The sequence below is a fragment of the Petromyzon marinus genome, chromosome 41, assembly GCF_048934315.1.
Source record: "Petromyzon marinus isolate PM22_M1 ecotype Great Lakes invasive population chromosome 41, UKy_Petmar_22M1.pri1.0, whole genome shotgun sequence".
NCBI lineage: Eukaryota > Metazoa > Chordata > Hyperoartia > Petromyzontiformes > Petromyzontidae > Petromyzon > Petromyzon marinus.
Window position 1 is genome coordinate 3308191 of NC_133707.1, and position 13506 is coordinate 3321696.

Here is a 13506-nt window from a genome sequence, read left to right on the forward strand (position 1 = left end):
CTATAGCGGCACACACACACAGATACCCCTATAGCGGAACACACACAGATATCCCCTATAGCGGCACACACACACAGATACCCCTATAGCAGCACACACACACAGATACCCCTATAGCGGCACACACACACAGATACCCCTATAGCGGCACACACACATATCCCTATAGCGGCACACACATACAGATATCCCCTATAGCGGCACACACACACAGATACCCCTATAGCGGCACACACACACAGATACCCCTATAGCGGCACACACACAGATACCCCTATAGCGGCACACACACATATCCCTATAGCGGCACACACACAGATATCCCCTATAGCGGCACACATACAGATATCCCCTATAGCGGCACACACACACAGATATCCCTATAGCGGCACACACACAGATACTCTTATAGCGGCACACACACACAGATACCCCTATAGCGGCACACACACAGATATCCCCTATAGCGGCACACACACAAATACCCCTATAGCAGCATACCCACACAGATATCCCCTATAGTGGCACACACACAGATACCCCTATAGCGGCACACACACAGATATCCCCTTTAGCGGCACACACACAGATATCCCCTATAGCGGCACACACACAGATATCCCCTATAGCGACACACACACACACAGATATCCCCTATAGTGGCACACACACAGATACCCCTATAGCGGCACACACACACAGATACCCCTATAGCGGCACACACGCAAATACCCCTATAGCAACATACCCACACAGATACTCCTATAGCGGCACACACACAGATACTCCTATAGCGGCACACACACAGCTATCCCCTCTAGCAACACACACACACAGATATCCCCTATAGCAGCATACCCACAGATACCCCTATAGCGGCACACACACACAGATACTCTTATAGCGGCACACACACACAGATACCCCTATAGCGGCACACACACAGATATCCCCTATAGCAACACACACACATAGATATCCCCTATAGCGGCACACCCACAAATACCCCTATAGCGGCACACACACAGATACCCCTATAGCAGCACACACACACAGATACCCCTATAGCAGCACACACACACAGGTGAGTCCCCACACACACACAGGTGAGTCCCCACAAACACACAGGTGAGTCTCCCCACACACACACACAGGTGAGTCTACACACATGCACACACACACACAGGTGAGGCCCCACACAAACACAGGTGAGTCCCCACACACACAGGTGAGTCCCCACACACACACAGGTGAGTCCTCACACAAACACAGGTGAGTCTCCCCACACACACACAGGTGAGTCCCCACACACACACAGGTGAGTCTCCCCACACACACACACAGGTGAGTCTCCACACATGCACACACACACAGGTGAATCTCCCCACACACACACAGGTGAGTCCCCACACACAAACACAGGTGAGTCCCCACACACACACAGGTGAGTCTCCCCACACACACACAGGTGAGTCCCCACACACACCTGCTCGTGCAGGTAGAAGTTGAAGCAGAGCAGGTAGAAGCAGCGCTCAAGGCTCCCGAGCAGCCGATGCAGGGCGAGCTCCCTCTCGCCGGATCCCTGCAGCCGACGCCGGCGCCACAGGGCCGGCGTCGGCACCGGCAAAATGCGAACGGTGGGAGAAACGAGACGGCGGGGGGCGACGCGATCGGAGGCCGTGCCGAGCGCCATCGCCCCGACCGTGAAATTGAAACGAGACAGCTGGCGACACAGCAATGTGATCGCCTTCCGCCATTACAACGGTACGGATACCAAATGTGCCATATGTTACTACTATTGTTGTTGTTACGATTCATTTTCAGGGCTGGACGGAAGGAAATAACAAACACTCTGCACAATCGTCAACAACACTGCCTTTCTTAAGTGTAAAATGAATATACATACTTGTCATCTCCACCCTGTATGGGTGAAATGGCGAGAGATGACTGGTGTGGTGTGCGATAACAGGGTCTCAGTTTGTTTGAAGGGAAAAGTGTACAAGACGGTGGTGATGCCGCTGATGTTGTACGGGGCCGGGTGCTGCTGGGGCACAAGGAAAGAGGGAGGACCAAGCTATGGCAGTCACAAAGATGAGGATGCTGCGGTGGATGTTGGGTTTGACGAGGAAGGACATGGGGGAGGAGAGAAATTAAGAAGTGAGAGGAAGACTCAGTGTGGTAGAAATCACAAAGAAGATGAGAGAGAGAGAGAGAAAAGGCTCTGGGTGTGGTTCGGTCATGTGGAGAGACGACAGGGAAATTGCGTGGGTCAGAAGGTGGCGAGTGATGCAAGTGGAAGGACAGAGATCAAGAGGAAGGCAAAAGAAGAGGGGGGGGGGGGGGGCGATGTGGTGCGATCGGACACAGTGGTAGCCCGAGGATCGGTAAGAGATGGCGCAGGACGGGGCAGCGTGGAGACAGGGCAGAGTGGAGACAGGGCAGAGTGGAGACAGGGAGAGCGTGGAGACAGGGCAGCGTGGAGACAGGGCAGCGTGGAGACAGGTAGAGAGTGGAGACAGGGAGAGCGTGGAGACAGGGAGAGCGTGGAGACAGGGCAGTGTGGAGACAGGGAGAGCGTGGAGACAGGGAGAGCGTGGAGACAGGGAGAGCGTGGAGACAGGGCAGCGTGGAGAAGGCTGGCAAGGACAGTGGACCCTACACGAGTGGGACTAATGCGTGAAAGAAGAAGTCTTATCATATCCATCGATTGTATGAATTTGAAATGGGGGCATATTACCACATGGTTATTGTAAATAGCATGGATAAGCATGGATAAGTAGTGCTTGTGCAGATAAGCCAATATATTAAGCTAAAGGTCAAATGTTTTAGTATTTTTTACCTCATTTAAGTAAACTACATATCACAAGGACAGTCTCCTCGTTCATTGAAATCGATGGAACGGTCTGGGAGGAGTTCTCAAGGCAAAGATACACAGATTAGCCGATTATGGCGATCCTGGATGGGGATGTGTTAAATACTCGTTAGTTGAGTTGACCAAAATCTAAGTATAGGACCGCAGAGCTTTGGGCAATTGTTGGCACCGGTTCTGGATGCCCCCCAGGCCGTCTGTGGTTTCCCACGCGCTGAATCTCCCCTCCGTCTCCGAGAGTCAGTGAGAATCACGCGCGTGACTAATTCAACATCTTTCTTTCCCATTGTAGATTAGAGGACTCGGGTTAGGGGCCCCCCGGCTGTGGTTCTTGCATTTCCCATCGCTCTCGATCGAAACCCCGCCCTGGCCGGGGTGCGCGGGGGCACTGGGTAAGAATCACCGTGACCCTGACGAGCGGTCGGGGGTCTCGCTGATGGGCAGCTTCCGCTGGGGGAGGGAGGGGGGGGGGCGGTAGGATGGGGGGGGGCTCGTTTAATTTCCCGGGAAAAGTACACGGCCGCAGCGGTGTGTCGGGTTTCTGTTTGGTTTCCCCGCTACCGTGGCTACGGGCTGTCAGCTTCGGAGAGTTTTTTTTCCTCTTTCTCTCACTCCCCGAGTCGGTGAAGAAGCGGCACGCGTTTCATCGTCGGCACGGCCTCTTCGCAGCGGCCGGGGGAGGCCTTCATCCAGCAGTGGAATGATCATGGAGGTGTCAGAGACGACTTCCTCGCATACGTTTCGGTTGATGGCAACTTGGAAGTCCGCGTCCGGATTATTTAGCCGGGATATGGATTCAGTTGGAGTGCGGTGGATTCGTGCTTCAATGCATCCCTTAAATTTCTGGAGTGGCCCAATCTGCCAGCTCAACCGACAATCCCGGGCTTGAATCCGAGTCTCAGCCGGCCAGCCGCGGTCAGACTGTGGAGAGCTGACGCTCCCGCACCGGTCACCGATGGGCGCGCGAACAGGAACCGCCGCGCTCGATCCGGAGATCGCGGTGTAACCACGGGCAGCTGAAACTCGGCCCCTAGGCTCGGTGTCCCTGAGCGCCGAGCCAGCCGGAGCAGAGGCATTGGCCAGGTGCTGCTCGCTCACCTGCGACTGGCGATCATCCGCGACGGCCTCCAGCCTCTCCTTGTCCTCGTAGACGGCGCCCGACAGGCTGCACAACTCCGAGCACATGGCAACCGCACAGTCCACCTGCAACACCCGCAACCACCACCACGCAGCAACCGCACAGTCGACTTGACGAGACAACGATGGCACAACATCCAAAAAGCATTGTCCCAAGAGACAACGTCATGGCAGTCAACGAGAACCAACAACCACACTGCAGGGTGGCGTGGGAGAGCGCTGTGTGGCACAGGGTGGCGTGGGAAAGGGCGGCGTCACGTGTCCGAGTGAGCGCACCTCGTCGAGGATCTGCTGCGCGTCGGGGACGATGTCGAGGAAGCTCGTTATCAAGTGGAGCCGTGGGATGGGAGGGGTCTCCGCTGCTGCGCCATCGCCAGGCCTAGCGGGCGCCAGCACCACCCCCACCGCCCACACGCACGCACGCACGAAGACATCAACCCCCATAGTAAATAAAAAACGCACTCGCCATTCTTGTACGGCATCTCGAGGGACGCGATGGCGTGTCGACACTGTATACGTACATGGACGTCTGTGAAAAAGAGCTTCATAGCCCATCGGATTCCTCCAGTCTACATAAAGATTCTGATTGTGATGTGTGTGTGTGTGTGTACACACACGCTGTGTCCAACCCAGGGCCACCAATGGCCGTTTCTTTGGGAGGCCCGAGGGGGAAATGCCGTTTGAAGCCCCCCCGGCCACCTCTAGAGGCCCTCCACAGCTGTTTCTGCAGCCCCCTTGCTCGTGTCCAGAGGCCCAGGGAAGACTGCCCCACCTCTCACTGCGGCCCGCTCAATACCCTGCATCGCCAGATATAATCCCCTCAACGTGCTGAGAGTACGGGAGTAGGTTGTTTCGATAATCACGCGAAGGTGGGGTTGTCAACCATCCTCCCGGATTGACTGGGAGTCTCTACCGGAATCAGCATCGATCTCCTCCCGGTGACTGCTGAGATCACAACGGGAGATTTTAATCATCGGATATTTCAAGACAATTTCATTTTTGTTAGCATATATATACGCGTGGCGCCTTGCCGGTGCAAATCTGCCACTCAAAAGTGCCATCATCTCATTTAATGCTCAACATGAAATAAAAATGTTTCTAAACAATGACAAAAATATACGTCCATGAAATAATAAAAACATCTTCTGGAATAGCTTCAGTCAAGAGTTGGCAACCCTACGTGGAGAGAAGATTGCCGGGCGGGGGTGGCGGTGAAGGGGAGCTACGGATTGTGGTGGTGGGGGGGGAAGGGGGGTGGTGATGTTTGGGGGTGGAGGTACAGATTGTGGTGGCCGTGGTTGCAGAAAGGGGGGTGGTGGTGGTGATGGTTGGGGGGAGGAGGTACGAATTGTGGTGGTGGGGGGGAAGGGGTGGTGGTGGCGAGGGGGTGGGCCTCACCGTGGTGTGGCCGGGAAGCCGAGGCGGTGGCCGAGCAACAGGCAGGCGAGGGCCATGCCCAGGGTGGTGCAGCCGGTGCCGCTGCGGCAGGTGAAGAGGAAGGCCGGCGCTGGCGCCACGGTGGCGCCGGTGGCCACCTCGTGGCCCACGAGGCCTGGGCTCTGCTGCACCGACACAACAACATCGTCATCATCATCATCATCATCTCACTATGGCAACATACTCATCATCAACACCATTTTCATTGTCGTCATCAATAATATCCATCACCATAAATACCATCATCGTGGTCATCGTCATTTCCAATCGAATACCATCATTGTCATCATCAACACCATCATCATCACCGACATCATCATCGCTAGGCCCGTATGCTGCTGCACTTAGGACAAAGATGTCATCATAATCATCATATTGACCGTCGCTACAATTACTGTGCATCATTATCTGCATTCTATTCATCATCACAACCATTATTATAACTACCATCATCACCAACATCCCCTACAACGCCATTACCATCACTACGGCCGTGATGTGATGGGTACTATGTTTTTGGGGCAGACGTACACGGATGAGGTTGATGAAGTCGTCAAAGGCCTCTTCGTCAGGAGCTCCCTCCACTGGGAACGGGATCCGGGCATACCTACATCATCACCGCATCATCACCACGTCATTCCCACAACATCACTGCATCATCACCGCATCATCATCACATCATCACCGCATCATCACCACATCATCACCGCATTATCACCACATCATCACCACATCATCACCACATCATTACCACAACATCACCACGTCATTACCACAACATCACTGCATCATCACCACATCATCACCACGTCATTATCAAATCATCACCGCATCATCACCAAGTCATTACCACATCATCACCACATCATCACCACATAATCACCACGTCATTACCACAACATCACCGCATCATCATCACCACATTACCACGTCATTACCACATCATCACCGCATCATCACCACGTCATTACCACATCATCACCAAATCATCACCACATCATCACCACGTCATTACCACAACATCACCGCATCATCACCACATCATCACCACGTCATTACCACATCATCACCGCATCATCACCACATCATCACTACGTCATTACCACAACATCACCGCATCATCACCACATCATCACCGCATCATCACCACGGCATTACCACATCATCACCACATCATCACCACGTCATTACCACATCATCACCACGTCATTACCACAACATTACCGCATCATCACCACATCATCACCACGTCATTATCAAATCATCACCACATCATCACCACGTCATAACCACATCATCACCACATCATCACCACATCACCGCATCATCACCGCATCATCACCACGTCATTACCACAACATCACTGCATCATCACCGCATCATCACCACGTCATTACCACATCATCACCGCATCATCACCACATCATCACCACGTCATTACCACATCATCACCGCATCATCACCACATCATCACCACGTCATTACCACATCATCACCGCATCATCACCACGTCATTACCACATCATCACCGCATCATCACCGCATCATCACCACGTCATCACCACATCATCACCGCATCATCACCACATCATCACCGCATCATCACCACATCATCACCGCATCATCACCACATCATCACCACGTAATTACCACATCATCACCGCATCATCACCACATCATCACCACGTCATTACCACATCATCACCGCATCATCACCACATCATCACCACGTCATTACCACATCATCACCGCATCATCACCACATCATCACCACGTCATCCTACATCATCACCGCATCATCACCATCTCGTCACCGAATCATCACTTCATCGTCACCGCATCATCACCACATCACCAAGGGCATATCCACATCATCACCACATAACCACTATATTATCACAACGGGTATCGCAACATCTTGATGACATCAATACATCACCACGACGTCACCAAAGCATCACATCACCACGGGCACAGCTGCAACATCACCAACTACATCGCTACTTCACCGTCACCGCATCATGACGACATAATCAATCACACCATCACGACGACATCAACACATCGAGTAACGACATCGCCACGACATCACTCCGGGCAAAGGAGCGCTCAAATGCTGAAAAAAAACATCAACTTGGGAGTCGCAACATCACCACAACATCAACATCGCCACGTAACTACGGTACCGAGTTACCAGTTAATCACATCACCCCGACTCGTGGCATCGCTCTCACGTCACGGAGGCAGTGAGATTGAGCGAAACGATCCCAGCTCAAGATCGCCGCCTCCTGGTGGCGGTGAGAATCGGTGTGGTGAGTGTGTGGTGATAGTGTGATGTGTGTAGTGAGAGTGTGAGTGCGTGTATGGTGAGAGTCTGAGTGTGTGTATGGTGATGGTGAGAGTGTGAGTGTGTGTATGGTGAGAGTGTGTGTATGGTGAGAGTGTGAGTGTGTGGTGAGTGTGTGGTGAGAGTGTGATGTGTGTGGTGAGTGTGTGGTCCGTGTGGTGAGAGTGTGAGTGTGTGGTGTGTGTGGTGCGAGTGTGAGTGTGTGGTGAGTGTGGTGAGAGTGTGTGGTGAGTGTGCTGAGTGTGTGCTGTGTGTGGTGAGTATGGTGGGAGTGTGAGTGTGAGGTGTGTGTGGTGAGAGTGTGAGTGTGTGGTGAGTGTGGTGAGAGTGAGCGTGGTGAGAGTGAGTGTGGTGAGTGTGGTGAGAGTGTGGTGAGTGTGGTGAGTATGGTGAGAGTGTGAGTGTGTGGTGTGTGTGGTGAGAGTGTGAGTATGTGGTGAGCGCGGTGAGTGTGGTGAGAGTGAGCGTGGGGAGCGTGGTGAGTGCGGTGAGAGTGAGCGTGGTGAGTGTGGTGAGCGTGGTGAGTGTGGTGAGCGTGAGCGTGGGGAGCGTGGTGAGTGCGGTGAGCGTGGTGAGTGTGGTGAGCGTGGTGAGTGTGGTGAGAGTGAGTGTGGTGAGAGTGAGTGCGGTGAGAGTGAGCGTGGTGAGCGTGGTGAGCGTGGGTAGAGTGAGTGCGGTGAGCGTGGTGAGCGTGGTGAGAGTGAGTGCGGTGAGCCCGTTGCCGGACTCACCGCAGGCCCGGCACGGTGAAGAGCGGCCGACAGAACACCTCCTCGCTGGTCCGCACATCGTCGTCCTCGCTAAGCCGGCACGGCAGCGCCGCTCCGGCGGTGGCGGCGCCGCCACCGCCGCCACCGCCAGGGAAGGCGGTGGCGTCCAGCTCCTCGTACACGTAGTACGTGTTCTGCTTCAGTGACGCAAAGTCCAGAATCTACTCGGGGCGAGGTGGAGGGACATCACCGACACCACGGACATTCATCGCAAGGCGGTCGCAGCATCGCGTGCTTTCAGGAGCGCTCCTGCGGCCGTCTGGAACGCTCTCCCTTCCGATATTAGGTAGGCACTGGAGCGAAATGATTTATTTTGAACTGATATTTGTGTTTAGTTTGTTGTCGTTCCCCCGCACCTCCGATTAGCAAGGTTGGCTACGTACGGTGTGGAAAGAAGTTCAACATATACAGAGTAAATACAGGGTGTTCAACAACGATGGACCCAATTTCAAAGCAGTATATTTCACGATGGCAACATGTTAAAATTACACGTCACGTGACAAACAGTTGAATCAATGATCAAGTTTTACTAACCATTTTATAAATGCTCTATGTGTGCCCTCCGCCTGCTGTACGGACAACATCGAGACGATCGTTGAATTCGTCCCGAACGCCTCTCAAAGCAGGGGCGGAGCCAGGATTTTCAGCCCGGGTAGACACTCAACAAATTTTTATTTCAAGAATGGTTAGAGAGTCAGGCTGTTGAACTAGACGCCATCGGTTGGCGACACACTCTGACGATGCAGTTGCACGGAGTCCGCCAGACCGAGTGTCGTACACTTATACGCAGAATGTCACCCCTGTCACCCCCCCTGGCTCCGCCCCTGTCTCAAAGTGAAGTCTTCTTCCACTGCAGTCACCGCGGCCGTGATTTTCTTTTTGAGGTCTCACAGATTAGCCGCTAATGGTGGCACAAAAACACCACGGCCTTTGACGTATCCCCACAAGAAAAAGTCGCAGGGTGTGATGAAACGCACGCTGCACCGCAATTACGGATTCAGTCTTGCTGAACTGCAGAACGCAAAACGCCCCTTGTGTTGCGGGGTTCACCGCCTCGCGAATGACGTGAGGCTAGGGGCTGTTTGTGCGCTGGGAGAGGCGTCTAGCGGAAATTATTTGAAACTCTATGCCCCGCCCTCTCTGTGCCCCGCCCTCTCTATGCCCCCGCCCTCTCTATGCCCCGCCCTTTCAAGTGGTAAGCATTTCATTCATGGGCGGTTCGTGGTTACAGAGGTATAGCGATTTAAAATAGGGTCCATCTTTTTCAAATATTCTGTATATATATCACGATAACAATCGAGAATTTCTACCGCAAGCAGTGCTCGTTCGCTGTCTCGCAGACAGAGCACGGAGAGATTCAGAGGCGCGGGAAGCCGCAGTCGAGCGGCAAGGCAGCCAGAGCCGGCGTGGCCAACAATCGCCCGAGCTCTGTGGCCCTACATTGCAATGTTTGGCCGACTCCCTCAATGAATGAATGAATGCGTTTATCCGTGCAGGAGAACAACGGAGCGCACGGAGGAAACCCACGCCTGAGACGGCCGGCAAAACGCTCCATCCCCCAACAGTTGGAAGTTCGTCCACCGGGGAGACGAAGCGAAAGCGGCCGCTACAGCGTGCCCACTGAGCGGCCACTTCCCGGTACCGGCGAGAGCGCGGCCTCCCTCCCTCCCTCCCTCCCTCCCTCCCTCCCTCCCTCCCTCCCTCCCTCCCTCCCTCCCTCCCTCCCTCCCCTTCCCTCCCTCCCTCCCTTCCCTCCCTCTCACCTCCCGGCGGATGCTCAGCTCCAGGGCGTCCACCTCCCGGCCGGCCCAACCGCCACGGCTCCTGCAGCGCCCGCCGCGGTGACCCCACGCGGCGGGGCCGGCGTGCGGAGGCGCCGGCGGCACCGGCGGGGCGGGGGGGCGCGGGACGTCGAGGGGGCAGCCCGGCCGGCGCGGAACGAACGCCGTGAAGTCGTCGTCGTCGTCCGGGCCGGTGCGCGGCAGGAAGACCACGGGGTCCCCGCGGAGGTTCACGAGCAGCAGCTCCTGCGGGGGACACCGCGCGCACCCGCAGGCGGAGGTCGCCTCCCCTACCCCCCCCCCCGCCCCCCGCGCGTAGCTTGCGACCGACCGTCGGTGGGGCGAGCGCCGATAGCGAGCGCCTTGTTGAGGCCGGAACGGCACGCCAGGGGAGGGTTGCGTGGCCACAAACCGCGCCCGGCCGCCTTTGTCTCCCAGTGCTGATGCATCGCAGACAAACACGCACGGACACGTAAATGTGCGCACGGCTCACCCCCCCCCCCCCCCCCCACCTACTTCACCAACCCGCAGGGGCCGGCGTGGGGAAGTATGGTCAGACAACCGCCATGATCGACACAGCGTGGGGCGGCCTTCATCCAGCAGTGTACTAATAAAGGGCAGTAATATGTGTTCCACCAGATCCCTGGCCACGTGCGCGTGTGCGTTCGTGTGCGTTCGTGTGTGGTGTGGTGTGGTGCGCGTGTGTTGGGCTCTCACGGTGTGGCCGGCGTCACACATGCCCTGCAGCACGCTGAGCAGGCCCGCCGGGGACGGCTGCCCCATGCCGTAGACAGGGAGGCCGTTTTGAGCCTGCCGGAAATTGGGGGCCCCGCGTTGCGATACCGTGCCCAGCACATCGGCCCCCCGGGGCTGGTCCCTCACCAGGAAGTACTTGCCCTGGACGGGGAGTGGAGAGGGGGTGTGGGTGGGGGGGCGACAGATCATCCCAATCAAGGTGCCACGGTGGTGAGATGTTATCTCCCTCGCCTGGTCTGCAGGACATCGTGGGTTCGATTCTGACCTTGACGCCTGCTGTATATTTGGAATCTGCATGTTTCTCCCTGTGGTCCCGTGGATCTTTCTCCGGGTCCTCAGGTTTTTCCCTCCATGTGTTTAGAGAATTTTGCTGCTAATATGAATGATGATAAGCCCACTTCGTCGAGCTATCACTTGTGGCCAGATCTCTTCTGGAAAAAATGCTATACATCTCAGTGGGCTTTACCTGGCAATCGGTCAAATATATATTTAACATCCATGACCGCGCACGGTAAAGATATCAACTCTCTGGGAGGCTCAACCGTGACACATGGTGAGCCAGCAGCTCCTCTCTCGGCGATGCGAATGTCTGAAGGGGGGGAGACAGAGTTACTACCGCTGACTGGAGGGAGGTTTCGTTCACCTTTGTTGTCTCTACAGCCGATGTCTACGAGACGCGCGCACGTTCTCGTGGGGCGGCACGTCGCGATCGCCGGGGCCTTTTTGGGCCGCTATGGGGAGAACCTGAACGCGGAATCCTCGCAACCCGGTGGACTGCAACGCGACAGTGTAAACCAAAAATAACTCCCAGATTGGAGAGAATATGCCACCCAAAACGCTTCCCTTTGGCGGAGGTCACCGACCGAGGTCGTGAGCCACACCCGGCCGGGGATTCCCCGAAGTCCCGCAGGTGACCGCGAGGAGGATAAATCCTTGGTCCCAAGAGGGGAGGATTAAACGCGGCGCTGAGAGACGGGGTCACGTGGTCGGGCGTGACGGGGAAATGGAACCGAGTAACGCAAGATGCGACCGAACGACCATCGCCATCATCACAACCTCCACCCCCCCCCCATTGCATCATCAGCACCGCCATCACCACCATCACAACCACCCACTGCATCATCACCACCAGTACCATCATCACAACCCCCATTGCATCATCATCACAACCCCCCATTGCATCATCACCACCGCCATTACCATCATCACAACCCCCCATTTGCATCATAACCATCATCACACCGCATTGCCCATTATCATAAAAAAAAACTATCATTGCTGGCATATCCATCAGTCATCGCCGTCAGTCACCACCACCTTATTCTCGAAGCTCTCTATCACCCTACTTAACTCCTTTCACCAATACATCTCACCCCCTCAGTCACGTACAGCCTGTCGGGATGGCGGCAGCAGCGTCTACAGCAGCAGCATCGTCGCTGTGGCCAGCGGCAACAGCAGCAGCAGCAGCATTTCACACGGCACATGCAACAGCAAAAGCATAATCATCTCGGGCATCTGCCACTGGGTTTTCAGCCTTCCAAAACGTCGTGGCAGACGCCGTATTCATTAGAGCAGAATAGCAATGTCCACGAATTAGGGTTCGTGGACATTGCTATTCTGCCATGACACGGGATTCGGAAATCACGGGGCATTGACACGTAACGTGGAACACAAGCTGAAACACTACACACGTGCAGAGAAGCATGGAGGAAGAGGAGGAGGGGTGGCGAGTCACGCCGAGATGGGGAGAGCAACACGTGGACCGGAGAAGGTGCTCACGTTCGAGGCGTAACCGGGTCGGCGAATCGCCGCAAGAATTCCGCGCGCGATACGAACGGGAATTATCATATTTTTGTCATTATTATTATTGGCCGCATGCAACGTCGGGTGGGGTTTGGGCAGCGCGCGCCGCGAGTGAGAAGGGACGATGTCCCCGCGGTCGAGACGAACAACGGAGCGGCAGCAAAAGGAGGGAGAGACGGCCGACAGGACGTCCATGGCCGAGACGTAGCGGCGAGGTCACCAGCAGCAGCAGCAAGAAGCGAGACGCCACGACGCTGGACCGCTACAGACGATGATGGCTTGAGGAGGGGGGGGGGGGGTGGGAGGAGGCCACCATCCAGCAGTAGATAGACCATGGCTGTGATGATGATGATGATAACGACGACAATCTGCCACCGCACAGCACCGTAGGCCCTGGCTCACGGTGTGGAGGTGCTCGCTTGTAATGTGAAACCCGCCGGGCTCCGGTTGGGGGGGGGGGGGTGCAGGTGGACTGTGAGCCGATGCGGGTGACGGTTCCCCCCGGGGGGGGCTCTGGCTATCGGCGCAGGGACACGTCACGTGTGCCGGCACGGCCAGCCCGCTGCATCCTTAATGGGGGCACGCGCGTGGCCGCGCGGGTCACGT

At 55.7% G+C, this 13506-nt stretch overlaps 1 protein-coding gene across 5 annotated transcripts in view; it reads right to left on the reverse strand.

Annotated features, from left to right (window-relative positions):
- Positions 1 to 13506, reverse strand: part of LOC116950969 (paladin-like) — a 44102-nt gene that overhangs the window by 18581 nt on the left and 12015 nt on the right. For all 5 annotated transcript variants that reach the window (XM_032969190.2, XM_076073235.1, XM_032969192.2 and 2 more), the window contains 8 exons: positions 11059 to 11238; positions 10324 to 10587; positions 8522 to 8721; positions 5975 to 6050; positions 5405 to 5568; positions 4283 to 4385; positions 3968 to 4072; positions 1487 to 1582 (listed from right to left, as the gene is read on the reverse strand). In XM_032969190.2, the coding sequence (XP_032825081.1) occupies positions 1487 to 1582; positions 3968 to 4072; positions 4283 to 4385; positions 5405 to 5568; positions 5975 to 6050; positions 8522 to 8721; positions 10324 to 10587; positions 11059 to 11238 (1188 nt within the window). The remainder of the gene's footprint in view (positions 1 to 1486; positions 1583 to 3967; positions 4073 to 4282; positions 4386 to 5404; positions 5569 to 5974; positions 6051 to 8521; positions 8722 to 10323; positions 10588 to 11058; positions 11239 to 13506) is intronic.